A 19,614-nucleotide genomic window follows, 5' to 3' on the forward strand; every position below is an offset into this window, starting at 1 on the left:
TGTTTCAGAAACACTAATGTATAGACCAAGCCCTAAGCACATAGTAAACTACTCAAGGACTTTTAACAATTTTAACACTATTTTATAAAGTAACAATTGGGAAGTCATGGAATTGCATTTATAAATGATAAATAGGAAGTATTTTCCTTCTGTTTTAAAAGCAATCATACCATTTATATTAGAAGACTTCAGTGCCTGTGATGACATTCTCTCCATTCTTTCTTCCAAGTCTGTGAGTCTCATTTCATGTGTCCCCATTTACAGGAGTAAAATTAGCATGTTATCCAGTCACCATTTGGCTCATGACTCAATGTCACTATAAAAATCATTTAAGCAGCTTCATAGACCCAACTTCTCTTAGGATACATCTGTGTGGACGCTTTAATTTGTTTAATATAGGAGACGTAAGTACAATCTATTTAAATCTATAAATTCCAGTAGGGTGAAATCTTCTGGTTTATTCTCTCAATTTGTGTAAATGATATTTAAAAGGATAAAGGGCACGAATAAGGGAAAGTCCAACGTGAATAATCTCACTTTAGAAATCCATTAGACAAAATAAAATTTAGAATACCAATATACTGTTTGCTTTGTTAAAAAAGGAGAGTGAGACTTTTTTAAGAAAACAAGATTATTTTTTAGTCATGAGTTTTGATTGAATTTTTAGATATCAATATTTAGAGACATGCTTTAAAATTTAATCTAATTTTAAACAGTACAATACTTAAATAATAAAATGTCTTTTCCTTTCTCTAATCAGACTTTGGATATTAGTATAAATATCTCTTGTGTATAACTAGAAAAAAGCATATTATATTTTATAGATATTAAATAAAAGAATATTATCTTTTCTAGACATGACAAAAATACTACAATTTTGTCATGTCTAGAAAATTCTAATTATAGCAACATAAACAGGAAGGTCTAATGAAGAATCAAGGCCCACCTTTGGTAAATTTTCCAAATTTTTTTCCAAGTTTATTTTATATAAGGCCAGAATATGTGCTCATTGCTACTCTGTTAAACTTCTACCAGCAGCAGACACTTATTAGATATTTTTTGTTGTCATTTTTGGGTGAATATCTGTCAGACAAAACATTTGGCAACAGTTTCCCCAGAATGTCTAAGCAAGCAAGAAGTCATTATACAGTGATTATAATGCTGTAAAAGTTATTTCCAGTCTCTGGTAGTCATTTCAATAAATTTAAGAGCTGTGTCTAAATGTTTAGTTGGATGTGGAAAGATAGCTGCTATGCATGTAAAAATTACTGTTTTGAGCACCTAATGGAAACTCACTAAGGAAGTGTAATCATGGAGAGAGGAAAAAAAAGATCTAGTTTCTAGCATCTATATAGCTTATTTCAAAATGTAATTACATTCTTCCTTCATGTATTTACATACGCATTATTTGTCAGCTGTTGTTTTTTTAGTGAAAAATAAGTTTATTGTCTAGAGTAAGAAAATGTAAGAAGAGTGGTATACTACTTTACAATAATAACTATTATATTAATGATTATAATGGGTGCCATAACTGAATGCCCAAGTACTTAGTTTCTGAGGTTTATAATTGGATGCACATCAGTCTAGCAAATATATTTCATAAATGCTTAAGGAGAAGAAAAGTTTACAGAAGTACTCTCTTAAAATTCTCATTATTGTCTTTACTCAATCCAATTGAGAACTACGCATACACATTTCAAATGTGAACACAATATACATGTATCAATACATCTCTCATAACCCTGTTTCTTCTTCCATGAGCTCGTTTTTTTTAGGAGTACCATAATGAAAATTCAAATTAAGTCATTGGCTCCCCTCTTACAAGTAGAATTACCACCATCCCTAGGAATTAACATCCCCAGATATATATATCATAGCATAGTACACCTTTTAATTCATATCTTCTCATGGAAAATGTCACCACTTTTTTGTGTCTCGCTCTGATATTTCAAATCTTGTTAAATCTGTTACCAGAAATGTGAATTAGAAGTAAACTCCTACATACATGAGTATTACTATGACAGTCTATATTTAAATCCCATGGATGGAGGAGCCTGGTAGGGTGCATCATGGGGTCGCTAAGAGTCGGACACGACTGAGCGACTTCAATTTCACTTTCACTTTCATGCTTTGGAGAAGTAAATGGCAACCCACTCCAGTATTCTTGCCTGGAGAATCCCAGGGACGGGGGAGCCTGGTGGGCTGCCCTCTATGGGGTCGCACAGAGTCGGACACGACTGAAGCGACTTAGCAGCAGCAGCATATTTGAAAAAATGATAATGACAAAAAACAAGGAACTTTATTGCAGAATACAATACTTTTTATGCAAAACTCACAGACCTAGGTTTAAGCCATAGTTCTGTGCTCCATTTAGCAGTCACTTAACATCCCTGAAACTTACTTTGATCAATTAAAAAAAAGATTTTTTGCCTGTTTCATAGCACTGTTATTAGATGAGAAATAATAGCGGTTGTGCTATTTTTAAAGCCTGTGTTTTAAAAAGTCATAAGGAGACTCAGAATGAAAGACAATAACAATGGATGTGAGATTAACTTATTCCTGTAACTCTTTTTATCAGATATATTTTCTGGATATAAGAAGATCAATGACTGATTCTTAATTTCCACAGCATGTGTCCTTATTTCAAAACATGACCATAGAAAGATATCTGTAAAGATATCCAATTATACATCTTTAAAGTAACATAGAAACTAAGTACTATGTTTGTTAATGGTGGTTAAGTAAGTAATGAAAATATTGTTATATTTAATGGTACTGAATTACTTCAAGGTCAAAAACTATCCAAATTCGTAGCTTACCCATAGACAAGCAACCTTGTAGAACAGAAAGAGTGGACTGGGAATTTGCAGACCTTCATTCCAAACAATTAATTATGTGAAAATTGGCAGATAACTTGAACTCTCTGGTCTTCAGATTTTTCATCTATAAAACTTTCCAGAGTTTTAGAATTTGGTAATTTAGTGTAGGGCTTCCCCGGTAGCTCAGACAATAAAGAATCTGCCTGCAGTGCAGAAGACCTAGGTTCCATCAGGAGTAGGGATGTGCTATGTGGCTACTGACGAAAGGTTATCAATATATTTCTTCTTCATTATTCGTTCTTTTCAACATACTTTTATTCAGCACTTATAATGTGCTAACGGCTCTACTAGGAATACTTTGCAGTTAAAATATTAACAAAATGCAGTTCCTGTCTTGTCAGAACTTGTGATATGTTTAGAAGGTGAATTAACCATAATGCTAGTTAGAATTTTAGTGCTCTTCAGTTCAGTTCAGTTGTTCAGTTGTGTCCGACTCTTTGCGGCCCCATGAATCGCAGCACGCCAGGCCTCCCTGTCCATCACCAACTCCCGGAGTTCACTCAGACTCACGTCCATTGAGTCGGTGATGCCATCCAGTCATCTCATCCTCTGTTGTCCCCTTCTCCTCCTGCCCCCAATCCTTCCCAGCATCAGAGTTTTTTCCAATGAGTCAACTCTTTGCATGAGGTGGCCAAAGTACTGGAGTTTCAGCTTTAGCATCATTCCTTCCAAAGAAATCCCAGGGCTGATCTCCTTCAGAATGGACTGGTTGGATCTCCTTGCAGTCCAAGGGACTCTCAAGAGTCTTCTCCAACACCACAGTTCAAAAGCATCAATTCTTCGGCGCTCAGCTTTCTTCACAGTCCAACTCTCACATCCATACATGACCACTGGAAAAACCATAGCCTTAACTAGACGGACCTTTGTTGGCAAAGTAACATCTCTACTTTTCAGTATGCTATCTAGGTTGGTCATAACTTTCCTTCCAAGGAGTAAGCGTCTTTTAATTTCATGGCTCTTAAACAGGCACAAATCAGGGCCCATGGGAATACTAACTGATGAGATAGGGGAAAGAAAACAAAGAGAAGATGGGATTTGGCTGAATTTTGATGGCTAAATCCATTTCAATAGGCAAGTTTGGGGATTTCCCTGGTGGTCCAGTGGTTAAGATTATGCTCCCAATGCAGGGGGCATGGGTTCAATTCCTGGTCAGGATGATTAAGACCATGCATGCTGCCCTCTCCCCCACCCCAAAAAACAAGCAGACTAACAGACTTGAACAAATGCACCATCAGAGAAGATCTGGGAAGATAAATGCATTATTCTGTAACATACAAAATGTGAGAGTGAGTGGTTAAAGTTAATGCACCAGAAGTGGGTTCTTCCCAGGTTATGGGAAAATTCAGCACTAATCCTGGTGAGAGTTTTTCTTATGTTTTACAGAGAATAATTATTAGTGACATCAAATAAAAACCAACATGACTTGGCAAATGATTAGACATGGATATTAAGTAAAGAAATAACTAAAAAATTGGGGTAGCAAAAAGTCAGACATGACTGAGCAACTAAGCACAGCATAGCACATGGTCAACATGGTATATTAATGAAGCAGATTTCCTCTATTTGTGTGTTTTATTATTGTCTAACTTTTTTTTATTGAATTTGAAATGTTTGCAAAACCAAGTGGAAGTCCCTATTCAGCAGCCAGTTCCTCTTGTGTGTGAGGAGCTTGGGAGAACATTCTATATAGAAGATGCATACTTTTGTATTATCCATAGTGAGAAATTAGAAGCATTGAAATTAGATGAGTTATTCAAGTCAGTTAGTAAACAAGGTCAATGACTGACTCTAAATCTCCACAAAATGTGCCCTTATTTCTAAAGATGACCCTAGAAAGGGAAATCTATAAAGAATACAAAAGTCAAATGGGATGGAACCAGGACAGTATGAAAGCTAAGTAAGTGACAGCTGTTGTTTTTTTTTCTTTTTTAATCAGCACTTTTCCATCATGTGCCAAACACTGTGTTAGGCTCTTGAGATACATAATCCAAGTAAATTTTCATGATCATCTTGGGAACTAAGTATATTATCATATCTATAAATAAAGAACTGAGTACAGAGGGATTAGACATGACATAACAAGTAAATGGAAACCCTAGATTCAAATACAGATACATCTGATTCCTATTTTGCCCCTATACCTTTTAATTTGTGCTAGGGGATAGTTTTGAGGAGAATGTAACTAGCAGTATCATGTCACAGAGAGTTCAAATAGGATGGACCCTCACAAGAACCTTGAAGCAGTTATTTAATGTTAATACAGATCATTTAGTGATCTGTAAGAAAGTAATCTCTGTAAAAAAAAAAAAATAATAATCCTATACAAAGGCCAGTGGAATAGAAAAATTCTAAAGGTTGGGTCAAGAAAAATGAGAAAATAAAAGTAGCCGAACCCTTCTGATAAGTTTGATGAAGGAAAAAGAAGGTAGTGCAGAGATGTATGAAGGTTGAGGAAAGGGTATTGAGTTGAATGGTTGGTTCAGTTTTTTAAGTAAGGTAACACTTGAACATGCTTATAAACTCAAAGAAGAAATCCAGAGAAAAAAGACACAAATTACTGAGGGTGGGGGGGTGGGTAGGGGATGGATTCAGCAAGGTCCTATTTGAGGTAATAAGAAATAGAATCAATTTGTCATTGTTGTTCAGTCGCTAAGTCGTGTCTGCCTCTGTGACTCCATGGACCGTAGCACTCCAGGTTCCTCTGTCCTCCACTGTCTCCTGGAGTTTACTCAAATTCATGAGCCTCGAGTCAGTGATGCCATCCAGCCATGTCATGCTCTGTTGCCCTCCTCTCCTGCCTTCAATCTTTCCCAGCATCAGGGTCTTTTCCAATGAGTCAGTTTTTCACATCAGGTGGCCAAAGTATTGGAGCTTTAGCTTCAGAATCAATCCTTCCAATGACTATTCAGGTTTGATTTCCTTTAGGATTGACTTGTTTTGTCTCCTTGAAGTTCAAGGGACTCCCGAGAGTCTTCTCCAGCATCACCATTAGAAAGTATCCATTCTTTAGTGCTCAACTTGTTTATGTTCCAACTTTCACATCTGTACATGACTACCAGAAAAACCATAGCTTTGACTATACAGATCTTTGTCAGCAAAGTGACATCTCTCCTTTTTGATATGCTATCTAGGTTTGTCATAGCTTTCCTTCCAAGGAACAAACATCTTTTACTTTCATAGAATCAGTAGCATGCCTTAAAAAAGAAAGCAGCTAGTTTATCTAGAAAAAAAAATAGTGATTTGCAGAGAAATATATTTGAGATAGGAAAAAAATTAAGAGAACTTGTAACAGATATCCTAATCTTTTCCAAGAAGAAAGATTCAGAGTCATCTCTTAAGGCAGGTAGTATCTGGTTGTGTGGAGTAGAAAGGGTTTGAAATGCTTCCCACAGAGAGCAGCATAGTGAAGAGTCAACCACAGTGAAACAAAAGAATTTCTGCACAACTCATATACAAATAATTGAGTAAAAAATGTTTAGTTGAGCCAATTGGCACAATTTTGTGGCTTTTTCTGTTAACAGTCATCAAGTAATGAGATCAAGGAAAGTGCACCGTGCTGTTTTCCAGGTGATGTTTAGGAACGTCAGGGTGACAGTAGAGCAAAGGCACTTCTTGATGCTAATAAGACACTGCATGAAGTGGTGGGCAGTTGATCCACAATGGGCTAAGAGGAAACTAAAAGGAAAGAAGGTTAAAGAAATTAAAGATATGATCAGTGTGAAGAATAGATTCATTGAGAGTAAGGGGAAAAGAAAAAAAAAAAAAAACGTGGTAATGGTCACAGAAGGGAATTCCAAATTCAAGATTCTAAAAATGATAGAGTTTTGAATGATCATTTTTTTTAAACTCTCACTTCAAGTGTCACTAATGATTATGTCATCCAGCTGTCCTGCTTTACTTATTAGAAAATGGAAGGCCAGGAGGTCAAGTGATTTTTTTTTTTTGACTCTCACTCCATGACCCAATGGCAAAGCCAGGACTAAACCTAGGATCTTCTGAGAAGCATTTGGAGATTTTATTAAATCTCCATTAAATCACATTGGCATAAAGAAGAATGGTAAATATAGTCAAGTGATTGGAAACCAATGTTTTCCATAATATAGTCACAGTAAAACGTGCAGTATTCATATATTGCCTATTTCAAAGCTTGTATTATGCTCTTCCCTTTTTCATCTTTCAGCTTGCTCTTACAGGAGAGATTTCCCCAGATTAAATTAATAGCTCTCTAGTTACACACCGGAAGAAGAACTAAGTCTTAAGGAAGGTGCTTGACTACCATCCCGAACTGCACTGTAAATGGCATCTATTTATTTCAAAGTGACATTTATTTATTTCAGCATGCCCATGATGAGTTCCACAATTTTAGCTTCTTCTGCATTTCATATATTTTGAAAAATTTCCTTTCTCTTGATTATTGGTTATGCATTTTTAAACTGTGGTCAAATGTACTTTGAATCTCTAGGAGTAGGAGAGAAATCGTGTTATTTTAAATTTCTGTTTAAACAAAATCAATCCAACAGAAATTCATTATTCATATCTTAATATTCATCTGCCATTGACCTTCAGGAAAAGATATGGGTTTTTAACATAGAAAATGAACTTAAAGACTTAACATTGGTGATCTTTTGTAATTACATGTATCTCATATTCTACTTTGAAAATATTCCTTCATTAAATATTTAAGTATGTGTGTTACCGTGTCTGTTTGGGAAAACTCACTTTCATTGACTCTTTTTTAAATTTGAAGGTTTTGTTTCAAAGATTTGATCAAGAAAGATTATTCTTCTTCTCAAGGAACGGCTTACCAAGGGGGCAACGAGGGAGCTATCCTCCTGTACTGAGTGGGAGAAATATTTGATCATTGGTGTAGTTTAGCATTGCTGGTGCCTGGTGATAATAAAAAGCAAACTGGATTTTGGCCAGTCTTGTTATTGCTCTTAGATTCTCTGCAAGCAACACCCTTGCTTACTACTTACCTCTAGGATGGAACCCTTCCACTTCACTCCCACCACCTTAGTATGCTACTGATCTCAAGTTCTCCTCTCTGGGGCTGAAGACTGACTAAAATGATGTTAGAGAAGGAGAATTTTATGATCTAAACCAGGTGTCCACAAACTGTGTGCTCAGTTGCTCAGTGTATCCAACTGTTTGTGACCCCATGGACTGTAGCACACCAGGCTCCACTTTCCATGGGATTTTCCAGGCAAGAATACTGGAGTGGGTTGCCGTTTCCTACTCCAGCGGCACAAACTATGGCATGCAGGCCAAATCTAGCCGTAGGCCTATTTTTATAAATACAGTTTGTTTATTACTTTTATTTAATGTATTCTTTCTGACTGCTTTTGCATTACAACCACAGAGTTGAGTAGTTGGATAAAGACTATGTACTCTCCACACCTAGAATAGTTACTATCAGGCTCTTCACAGAAACCGTTCCCTGACTATCAGTAATCAAAGTATTACTTGCTTTGTAGACATGTAAGCAAGACAGTTATTTCATACTCATATTATAGGCTAGTAAATTAAGAAGTGTTTTTAGTGTTTACCATTGTCCACCATTACATTTACCTATCAATTTTTCTCTTTTTTTAGCCCCTGCTATGTGGATATTTGTTAGCAATGACTGATGTGGAAACTACATATGCAGATTTTATTGCTTCAGGAAGAACGGGTAGAAGAAATGCAATACATGATATCCTGGTTTCCTCTGCAAGTGGCAACAGCAATGAATTAGCCTTGAAATTAGCAGGTCTTGATATCAACAAGACAGGTGAGTTGTTTGACGTCTGTGAAAATGGAGTGATTTGCTGCATTTCACTAAGCAGGATTAAGGCATGAAAAAAAAACACCTTTGGAAGTAACCTAATAGAGTCATAAACAGTTTTATATATAAGGTAAGGTAAGAGGCAGGTACTAATCTCTTTATCACGCCCACTCTGCTATACAGTTTCTTACACAGATGCAGAGGCCTTAATCTGATTTTACTAATGCAATCAATGAAACACATGAGTTTTTTTAAAAATCCTCATCTCTATAAAAGCTCTTAAATATCTTATGAAGAACATTTAACAAAGCTGGAGCTAGGACAATACTGGCCACCTCTAACATTTAACAACATAGATGTTTAACAAGATTCACAGGTGAGTCTGACAGACCTCAATTTCAAGAACCATTTCAAAATAAAAGGGTCTCCAGGACCATTTTTGTTGAGAATGGAAGTAAAATAGTTGGTTACATAAACAAGTTTTAGGTAAGAAGTTCTTTTGGTTTTCCTTGAATTATAGACTGAGTTTGAAAAGCTGTCATATTATTGGGCCCCAAAGTCCTATCCACCAAATCTAACTTTACCAATGAAAAAGTAAAACAAGTTTGACATGTCAAAATACTTCTGAATCCCCTGATAGTTCTTCCATCCATAGCTTTTGCAAGTATCAACGCTGAATGTATTTCTCTGAAAAAAAAAAAAATTGTGCAAAAAATCTTTTAAAGTAAAATGCAGTTCATGATTAAGGAACCACTGATCAATTTCTGACTCGTGATAACAACTTGATATTGTTGTTGTAACTTCTATGCTATTAGAATTTTTATGCAAAGCCTTCCAGTTATAGTATTGGAAAACTGAGTCAGAATATACACATATGAATGAAATAGCTCGGCAACATTATCTTAAAATGCTTAGGGACAGAACTTTATTCAGTGATTACAGGTCAGCAAGTTATACCTTGGTCTTTTCAAATTCAGGTTGAAAATAAAACCGTAACAATCACTTCTATGGAGCACACAGACTGAAGTATATTTTAGTTTTCATTGTTTCTCTATCTTTACTACTGGGAGTTAATTTTTAAAATTAACTGCTAACTCTGAGAAAGCCTGTAGGGAATCATTCCAATTTGGTGGCATAAAGAAGTAGATATATTTTTTCCATCAATCTTTGAGAATTTGTTAATCTTTTTCATTAAATTTGTATTCTATATAAATATTCTATTTTGAATAATCTACATTAATTTAGCCATTCTTAACATGAGGATATTTTTATTCATAGTGTAATTTATTTTTGTTGTTGTTTTCACTGAAATTAAGACCCATTAGCCACAAGACCTTTCTTATACCAGAGATTATAGTCTCAATATACATTATGTTAAAATTTAAATAAGTCGAAATTTTATATACATAAATACATTTGTATTTGATGTTAATATACTATAATTGAATATTAATAATTTAAAATAACTCAGAAATCTTTATGCTTCCAGATGTTAAAATATTTCTACATGTTAATTGCAATTCAGTGGGCTCTGAAAGAATTTTGTTTCTCTTAAAAATCACAAAGTCCAGATTAAGGCAAAGTATAAATAGCACTGACTTTGTTATTCTAAATACAAAGACCTAAAAATAATAACTATGACCAAAAGTCTAAAATATTTTAAAAATGACAGTTGTACGGTGACAAATTAAATAACACTAGCTGAGAATAGTATGGGACTTCCTCTGTAGTTCCTGAATATTTCGGCTTCTTTTTAAGTTTGTGTTCAACAATATTATTGTCTCATGTTTATCTTGATTTGTTAACAAGCATCTATTTAGCCACAGCTCTGTGTCTGCAGCATTATGCTGAGCCCTGAGAAGTGTCCCTGGATACCCAGAAAGTCCCAAGCCCCATGGAGTCAAGATCCTCATCTTGTATTTATGCAGTCACTTTCATCTTTAATATTCTACTGTCTTGCATCCTCCCTAATATGACTTCTTTCTTTTGGTTGCCAAGAGCTTCTCCTGTTTATCAAGTTCTTATTTCATATGCTAATCTACACATCTCAGGTTCGGCTATCTGCATACCTTGGGGGCTTCCTCATTGCTCTAATAATGAATATAGTACATGAACATTCTATATAATGTGTCATATTTTTGAAACTCCTTTAGAACAGAATATGATTTTTATGTGGAAAAACTGCTTTAAATTTCCCTAAAGTATGGTGTGGGCTTCCCTGGTGCCTCAGACAGTAGAGAGAAGCCGCCTGCAATTCAGAAGACTGGGTTCCATCCCTGGGTCAGAAGATCCCTTGGAGAAGGGAATGGCTACCCACTCCAGTATTCCTGTCCAGAGAATGCCATGAATAGAGGAGCATGGCGGGCTAATGAGGTTTCAAAGAGTCGTACACGACTGAGCGACTAGGCACAGCACAAAGTATGGTGTATGGTGAGGTGTCTTATATGTACTTGTTAAGCATAAAGGAGAAATTGCCCTCAATGTTTCCAGCTAAATAATGGACAGCCTACTTACCTCTATGAATTTGAGTTAGGCTAATAAATTCTTAGTAAAAATTTGCAAGACCTCCAAATATTTTGTCTGCTAAGCCATGGTTACTTAGTAAACACGTGTAAATATTTAAATCTTTGAATCAAGAATTGCCTGCAGCTTGCACCCATTAAGGTAACCCAATATGAGGAGAAAGCATTTTTTCATTTTGGTGTTTAGATTGTTGCTAAGGGTGCAATTATGAAGGTGGTTTTATTGGATTTGTACATAAGTTCCATCAGGGCAGGCCAGAGGCCATCATAACTATGCAACTAGGGGGTAACCACCTGACATGATGTCCTTCCACTGTTGTTTTTAATTTAAATTAATTAAACCTCTGAGAAGTCAGCTAGGTTATCATCATGTGTTCAAAATAATATAAAACACAATTTAAAAATATTTCTTAAAATAAGACAGTCAAGCATCAAAAGGTAAGCTTGTTCCCCACTTCTTATTTCTGCCTAAAGACACATTTGATTTCTGTAACCAGCGAAATTACAAGTGCCATGCCATGACCTAGCCATGAGATTTCCCAGCTATTTATCAAAAGCATAGAGCATCACTAATCACTTTAAAAACTCAGTTATTTTTTGCCTTTTTGAGTCACACTCTTCCAGAACCAGAATTAGTCTGCCCTTGAAACATTTAGGGGTTCTGAGGTGGCGCTAGTGGTAAAGAACTTGCCTGCTAATCCAGGAGACGTAAGAGAAATGGGTTCAATCCCTGGGTTGGGAAGATCCCCTGGAGGAGGGTATGGCAACCCACTCCGGTATTCTTGCCTGGAGAATCCATGGACAGAGGAGGATTGTGGGCTACAGTCCATGGGATCGCAGTTGGACATGACTGAAGCGGCTTAGCACTGGCACTGAAAACATTTAAGCTGTTTTCTTTCTTTTTAATATTTATTTATTTATTTGTATATTTTGGCTGTGCCAGGTCTTAATTGAGGCATGTGGGATCTTTAGTTGCCACATGCCCAGGGATTGGACCAGGAATTGAACCCGAGCCCCCTGCATTGGGAGCATGGAGTCTTAGCCACTGAGCCACCAGTGGCTAAGTCCTATGGGAAGTCATAAGCTGTTTTCTTAATGGGGCGTTGATTACTAAGAAAATGTACTTTGTATGAGGATTTCAGAATAGAGGATTTCTAAAATTTCCAAAAAGGTATGTTGAGAGTCAGTAAATAAAAGCAGTCATTTTTATTTTGCCTTTATCCTTGTTTATGTCTCTAACAGAAGGGGAAGAAGATGCACAGCGAAATTCAACAGAACAAAGTGGGGAAGCCCAGGGAGAAGCAGCAAAATCTGAAAGTTAACACTCCACTTTGACCTTCTTCAACACCTGACGATGTCTCCAATCTCCAGGCCTGGCTGGAATGCATTTATGTCCAAGAGTGAAAAGGGGAAGAAGAAAATGGCTGTACTGCTTTGCAGGAACCTGCTTGTTCTGTTAAAAGTGGGGGCAGAGGCTGTGGCTGCAGACAGACTTTTCTCTACCTCTGGCATTAGCAATGGTTGAAATCATGTGGCTTGTGTTTGGATGTCATTTTTGTATGGATCCTTTCACCTGACCATATGATGAAATGCTTGTAGAGAGTAGCAGTGATCTAGATGATGATTCTTCCTGTAGCATCTGGCCCCTCACAATGTCAGAGGATTTAATTGTGTCTAATAGCAAAGGGTTGGTTGAACCCCAGAGTTTAAATATCTCTGGCCTGAGTATTCACCCAGTAAAAGAACCATCCAGAAAGTACTGTTTTTAGCATTATGTATCTGTGTGTTCCTGCTTTGTTATTTACACTGTTTTGTATTGTACAATATAGATGCTCAGCACTGCCCCCCTTCTCCGATTGCTTATGAAAAACAAAAATGATGCACATTACTGTGAATTTTTATACCACTCATTTTTTAAAGGGCTGCCTAAAAATTCTGCTCCATAGCGTGGTGGTGTACACAAGATAGGACACACTTTTTTTTAAAACAATCTGTCCCCTCAATTCACTGCTGATGAATTAAGTCTAACAGATTCATCAGGACTCCTTTGCTTATTATACAGACATTTGAAAATATCCATTAATGTGAATATTACCTGAATTCAGTCTGTTTGGTGTCTGCACAGACCAGAGTTCAGTCTGCAAATTTTGTCTTATTCCCAAATGGAGAACTTTTTCTGACTAATATTTTTATTTCAAATTGTGAGAATTTTTGAGAACTGGGGATATGGGAACGAGAATAGAAAAAATACTAAGCACTGGAAATAAGTTTCTTCTCTGGAATCAAATTTCTTACAGTGCTGTATGATACTACTAACATTTGGAGGACAGCTTATCTCCATGGAGCTGAAAAACATGGAGAAAATGACCTTGCAATCCTGTGGACACCAATCACAAAAGTAAAGCCCTTGTGTTGTATTTTTCATGTCTTTTTTCAGCCCTATCAGATCCAAATGTTATTATGCACTTTTTAATGTTTGTAAACTTTTACTAATAATTAGTGTGAATTGCATTCTGATACAATAATCATCATCATTAGAAGCTGACAAAATCCTTATTAATACTGTTGATGGCCTCTGCTGTGTTTTGACATCATGTTTCTTAAATGGAAAGTTTCTATGAGCTGTGTAATCCCTCTGGTCAGTATTATGCAATCATTTCTCAGTGGTAATAAATAAGGCACCAGTGATATGCCAATGGCTCATGAATTACTGGACACATAGCAGGCAAAAGGAAGACCTTTACAATAAAGACCCACTTAACTGTCCTCAAGGTCTTAGATACCATTCCATATGAAATAGTTTAAGCAGCTTTTCAATGGGTAATCTACCTGGATACACCAGGAACTCAGCCCTCCTTTGTAGTTACATGAAGGATGCAAGGTAAGTTTGCCCTCATCTCTCTACAGTACTTTCTGAATGAGTGGGATAGGGACATGGATATCACTTGGTCCTCAAGCATATAGTAAAAAAAAATTAACAGTGTAAGTCTTTGAGAAAATAGGAAAGATTAAATTTTAGAGTACTTCCTTCTGCTTAACCCAATAGGATCCAAAATATCCAGTTAATATTCAAGCACATCCACCTATTTTACACTCACAAGTGGGAAAAGAAGCTCCTGAAGCTATTGTAGACAATTTCTGGTAGTCCGTTTAACACATTCAACCCATACAATCACTTTTACAGTATCCTTATTTATTATACTCATAGATTTTTTGTGAATGTAGGTAAAGTTCTCTCCATCCTTAAAATTGTGGAATTCCAAAATTGATTTCATGTGATTTTGTAAAGTTTAGGACTAGTGCTGAGTATATGTGGAGGATTTCTATTCCTGTGTGATATATTATTATTAATGCATGTGGTATCATGCTTGTCTTTGAATATCTATAGTTGCTAAATTGTGAAGTCATATGGAGCTTTTGAATTATTTTTGACCTCTTACTGCTACTTTGTATGCTATATTCAAACCCAGAAAAAAACCCCTATATTCCCAAGCCAGAAAATTACCAAAAGATTCACATCCTAAAACGTTGCTCAGCAAAAGTTCATATGATCTTCCAAGTTTTACCATAATATCTTTTACTTGAAAGTCAATAATATACATGGAATTGATACTTTAAGGAAAGAATAGGGAAAGAAGGAAAGAGTAGAAAACTAAGACATTGATCTGATAATACACATTGAATGCCTGTTAACCAACTGATTTTATGCTATTCACTTCACAGCACATATTCTCCCATTTAATCCTCAAACAATTCAGTTAAAGAGGTACTATTATTCCATTTCACAAATCAGGAAATTAAGATTGAATAAGGTATAAGTTTTACAAGCTTAAAAAGCTAATAAATGATGAAATAAAAATTGAACCTGTGTTTAACTCCTGAGAGTTTTCAACTACACATGCCATAAATCTGAAGCCAGTCACAGAGCATATTTATCTGGAAGGGAACTTTTAGGGGTGGACCAGATCCATCTTCATATTTTAGAAGAGGAAATAGTCCTGAAAAGGCATTTGTTTTTCTCAAGGTTACCTAGATGAGCAATAACATAGATGTGAATAGCAATTGTATTTTTAAAAAATAATAATAAATTTAATTAAAACATTTTTTGAGTTATTCTTCCCAAAAGACATTTTTTCTGAAATAAAGTCTGCTAACTTAGCATGGTGTAGATTTTTTATGTTCCATGCTACTCATTTTGTTTAACTAGAAATGTGAAAATTTCCGGTTTTCAACTGATGTGCAACAGGTGTAAACTTTTCAAATTTACCCTTTGTCAGTTTTAAGCATCCTGTGCTGACATATTGATATCATAAATTCATAGAAATGTTTTTCAGCAGATAAGAGGCAGGAAACCTCCAATTTTTAGGTAGCACCCCTAGAGCTGTGCACAGTAAATGCTCTACACCTGTGTCTTACTCAGACACAGTGGAAATGCACTGGTTTAGAACATAAATGATATTGTTCTCTCTGGAGAAGCAATAAGAGGTAAAGAAATGTAACTGCAGGCAGTGGTTTCTGACTGAAGTCACTAGTAATAGGGTGGAAATGTCTAATCATCAAGTGAAAACAGGAAAGGAACTATGTTTATGATGTCTTAATAGGCCCTAAACTGTTCTTTAATTATGAGTGGCAGTCTCTGAAGTCATTTGTGAGCTTGTATGACTTTTGTATTTAGCGATGTTGCATGCTCACATACTTGATATTAAAAATAATACATTTTTCTGAAATGTACGCAGTCTATTAAGAGTATTTATTGAACACACATTATGTACACGATGCTCCGGAAAGTGCTGCGGGTGACAGAGGAGAAGGCCAAAGCTCAGTCATCCTATGGCGGACGTACCCAGCATTCCAGCCCCACTTTTCCTGGCCTCTACGCCAATAACGTTCACCTGCATCCCGTGCTGGTAGCCCACTTCCTGGACTTCATCACCTATCAGAGACATCCCACCTCTCCAAATATTGAACTCCAACAGCACTGCTGTCTTCTTACTTGCTCACCTGCAGGACAGTGGTTTTCAATCAAAATAAACACAGATGTTTTTCAGAATCTTCTTTAAGTTTTTACAGGGCTCCCTCCTCTCTGCACACACGCAGATACATTTATGCACAAATACCTTCTTCTCCTTGGAAACATTCCCTGTGAGAGTTTCATATCTTTTTCCTTCCCTCCCACCCCCACCTCCACACTTTAAGAACCACTTATCTAGAAGAAGTTCAAGGTTTTCTGATGAACCCACCCTGTTCACTGAAAAACTAAAATGAATCAACAAGAAGGAAGAAAGAATGCTCACAGACACATAGGGTTTTACTATATTATGGATAACAGGATAGAAGAGCAAAAAGTATAACTCTTATCTTAGTGTTGCTTTCTTTTCAAAGTATTTTTCCCACATACAGAGACCAGGGCAGGGCTTAGGAGAAAACAAGCACCAAATAGCACTCAGCCTGAATTCAGGCAAAGATATAAGCCAAAGGCAGTAAAGGGTGTGTATCTTTAAGTTCTTCTTACTCAGGTCACCAGGATAAAATAACTACATAGGAATTTGGGACAAAATACTAGCAAACAATGCAACCGGTTTGCGTTAGTCTCTCGTGTCTCTTGTAAATGTTTTGCATCTGTCTAGTCCAGTACTTTTGCCTGGAAAATTCCATGGATGGAGGAGCCTGGTAGGCTGTAGTCCATGGGGTCGCTAAGAGTCAGATATGACTGAGCGACTTCGCTTTCACTTTTCACTTTAATGCATTGGAGAAGGAAATGGCAACCCACTCCAGTGTTCTTGCCTGGAGAATCCCAGGGACGGGGTAGTCTGGTGGCTGCCATCTATGGGGTCACACACAGTCGGACACGACTGAAGCGACTTAGCATAGCATAGCATAGTCCAGGATATCGGAGAAGGCAATGGCACCCCACTCCAGTACTCTTGCCTGTAAAATCCCATGGACAGAGGAGCCTGGTGGGCTGCCGTCTATGGGGTCGCACAGAGTTGGACACGACTGAAGCAACTTAGCAGCAGCAGCAGTCCAGGATATGGGGGTTTGGGGTCCTGGCCATCTCTCATTGTAAAGTTGTAATTAACAAGGATCTGACTATCACTCATTATCTTTCTAATTTGTACCACATCTACTTTCTGATCATATCAAGATAGATATTTTGTCAGCAACTCTTAGCCTGGAATCCCTGGCAATCTTTCTCTTCAATGTTTTCAATTTCCCTTGCTTTCTTGTCTTAGTCTCTCTCTCCTGTCCAATCCACCACAACCAAACCATCTCCCTTCTCTCTGCTTGTCTTCTAGATGACTGAAAAGTTTATAACAATGTTTGTTCATTGTTTGCAACCTCAGTTTAGACAGAGTGCTGCACAGCTCTTTATTCCTGTCCCTGGGAACAGAGGAAGTTTACCATTTGCTAAGATTATTCCTTCATCTGAAGTTTTAAAACCATTTTCTTTCTTTCGACCTTAACAGGAGGTCTGTTAGTTATCCTTTTCACCGACTTTACCCTTTTCCACAAATGTGCTCAGGTTCTCAAGTTCTCTTTCCTTCACTGCTTGCTTCCTAAAATAACAATCTACATTCCCTGTTTTCATGCTTCTCCTCATTTCTTATTCTCCTGCAGTTTGACTTCCAGCTCATTTTTTTTTTTTTCATTACTAATGACATCTGACCTCTCGGTAATGGTCAAAGAAGCCCTGGACAGTGAAAATTAAAAAGTGATGTTGTTACAGATGTCTCAAGCTTCACCTAAAATGAAAATTAATGATTTTATAATTTTGATTGATATTAGCATGGCACAGTATAGCTATATAATACAAGTCTTCTTGAGGATAAAATCTACATATCCCAAGAAAAAGTCTGTTTTGTCCACCAGGTTCATATCTTCGTATGTACGTGTCTTTTCTCTCTGACAATATTCTCTCCATGTTTCTCAGCTACATCCTCTGATCCTACGGTGTCCATTTCTTCATAGGGGTGATTGTTACTTGTAGGCACTAACCCGGGGCTCATGCATCCAGAGATGGGCACTGTGATGTTTTGGAGTTCTCTGTTTCATTATACCCTGGGATGACTGTCAGTGATATTACCAGTTCCTCCAACAGCAGTCACATACATGCAAAAACACTTAACATCTTTGTACCCAGTCCCATCCTAGTCCTCTGAATTAGACCTCCTGAACAAATATATCAATCCAAATGGTTAAATATAATGGATAGTTCATGTACATTTTATTAGCCAACCCTATGGAATTTAATCTTATTCACCATTGTGTGTGTGTGTTTTTTTTTTAAGATGTCTCATTTGCCTTCCTTTTTCCCCCCAGGAGTATTTAGTTTGTTATCTTTTGTCCTTTTCTCTTTGGCAACTCCACACTCTCCTTGATGAGTTCTTTTATTTTCTATGTCCCCACTACCTCCCTAGAATTCCATCTTTATTCCTCTTACCTAACCCCACTGGATGGACATGAGTTTAGGTGAACTCTGGGAATTGGTGATGGACAGGGAGGCCTGGCGTGCTGCAATTCATGGGGTCGCAGAGTCGGACACGACTGAGCGACTGAACTGAACTGAACTGAACTGAACCCCACTCTACACTCCTCTTCCACTCCAACATCATTAGTTACCATATTAGCCATGATGATTCCCATGTCCTCATCACTGGCCCAGAGGTCACTCCTAATTACCTGACTTATTGGATAGCTTAACATGGGTTTTCCAAAAGCATCTTAAAATTCAACATTACAACACTAACTCCAGGATATGACACCATTCCCTTACCTGACTTCCTGTGTTACAGATCCCATATAATAGTGCTACTGGTTTCCCATCAACCTTACATCAAAATTCTCAAAACATCTCTTAACTCTTCTTCCTCTAATTTTTTTTTCAGTCCATCCAATTTTAACTACCTCTTGAAACTGCCCACTTCCTTTTGTCTACACTTTAATGCTTTCAATCATTTCCTATCAAGTATGTCTGAGCAATGGCCTGCCTTGTCTGACACTCTTTCTAACCATCTTACAACCAGAAGTATCTTTCTAATAAAAAAGTCACACGGTTTCCCTCCTCTAATTTGACAAATCTTTCAATTTAGCCACCCAACACTTTTTTTGGTATAAGTACCATATTTTATCTTTATATAACTCCTTGGTCTATATTAGCTGTTTTTCCTATCCCTAAGATGTTCTTCATGCTTGTTAGCAAATTCTCATTGATCTTTCAGACTAGCCTAACTTCACCCTTTTTTAAGAGACTTTTGGACTTGCTTCCCCATTCCCAAGCCCTAGGAAACTTACTATTCTATGTATTTTGCTCCCCTAACACTTGGTCTGGAAACATATCTCACTAAACCACAGCTATTTGTTTTCATACGTATCTCTCAAACTAGAATATGAACTCCTTGAGGGCAGCAGCCCTCTTTTATTAATGTTTGTATCTTCATTGTCTATTAGA

At 36.8% G+C, this 19,614-nt stretch overlaps 1 protein-coding gene and 1 long non-coding RNA gene across 2 annotated transcripts in view; one reads left to right on the forward strand and one right to left on the reverse strand.

Moving 5' to 3' along the window:
• Positions 1-297: 297 nt before the first annotated feature.
• On the forward strand, positions 298-13,855 carry PKIA (cAMP-dependent protein kinase inhibitor alpha). The gene is made up of 3 exons (XM_061439054.1): positions 298-404; positions 8,472-8,649; positions 12,408-13,855. The coding sequence occupies exons 1-3, from the start codon at positions 303-305 to the stop codon at positions 12,485-12,487; spliced, it is 360 nt and encodes a 119-aa protein (XP_061295038.1). The 5' UTR covers positions 298-302; the 3' UTR covers positions 12,488-13,855.
• LOC133260561 (uncharacterized) overlaps positions 8,648-19,614 on the reverse strand; it is a 55,944-nt gene continuing 44,977 nt past the window's right edge. Inside the window, exon 4 of the long non-coding RNA XR_009740861.1 lies at positions 8,648-9,330. This is a non-coding gene — a long non-coding RNA (uncharacterized LOC133260561). The remainder of the gene's footprint in view (positions 9,331-19,614) is intronic.

This window comes from Bos javanicus, chromosome 14 (assembly GCF_032452875.1).
Source record: "Bos javanicus breed banteng chromosome 14, ARS-OSU_banteng_1.0, whole genome shotgun sequence".
In the NCBI taxonomy this organism is placed as follows: domain Eukaryota; kingdom Metazoa; phylum Chordata; class Mammalia; order Artiodactyla; family Bovidae; genus Bos; species Bos javanicus.

Bases quoted from the DNA above. Each gene is read 5' to 3' on its own strand.
- PKIA (XM_061439054.1), top strand. From the start codon at position 303: ATGACTCAATGTCACTATAAAAATCATTTAAGCAGCTTCATAGACCCA. The intron at 405-8,471 runs GTAAGTACAATC...CTCTTTTTTTAG, and splicing joins ATTTGTTTAATATAGGAGAC to CCCCTGCTATGTGGATATTT. The intron at 8,650-12,407 runs GTGAGTTGTTTG...TGTCTCTAACAG, and splicing joins TCTTGATATCAACAAGACAG to AAGGGGAAGAAGATGCACAG.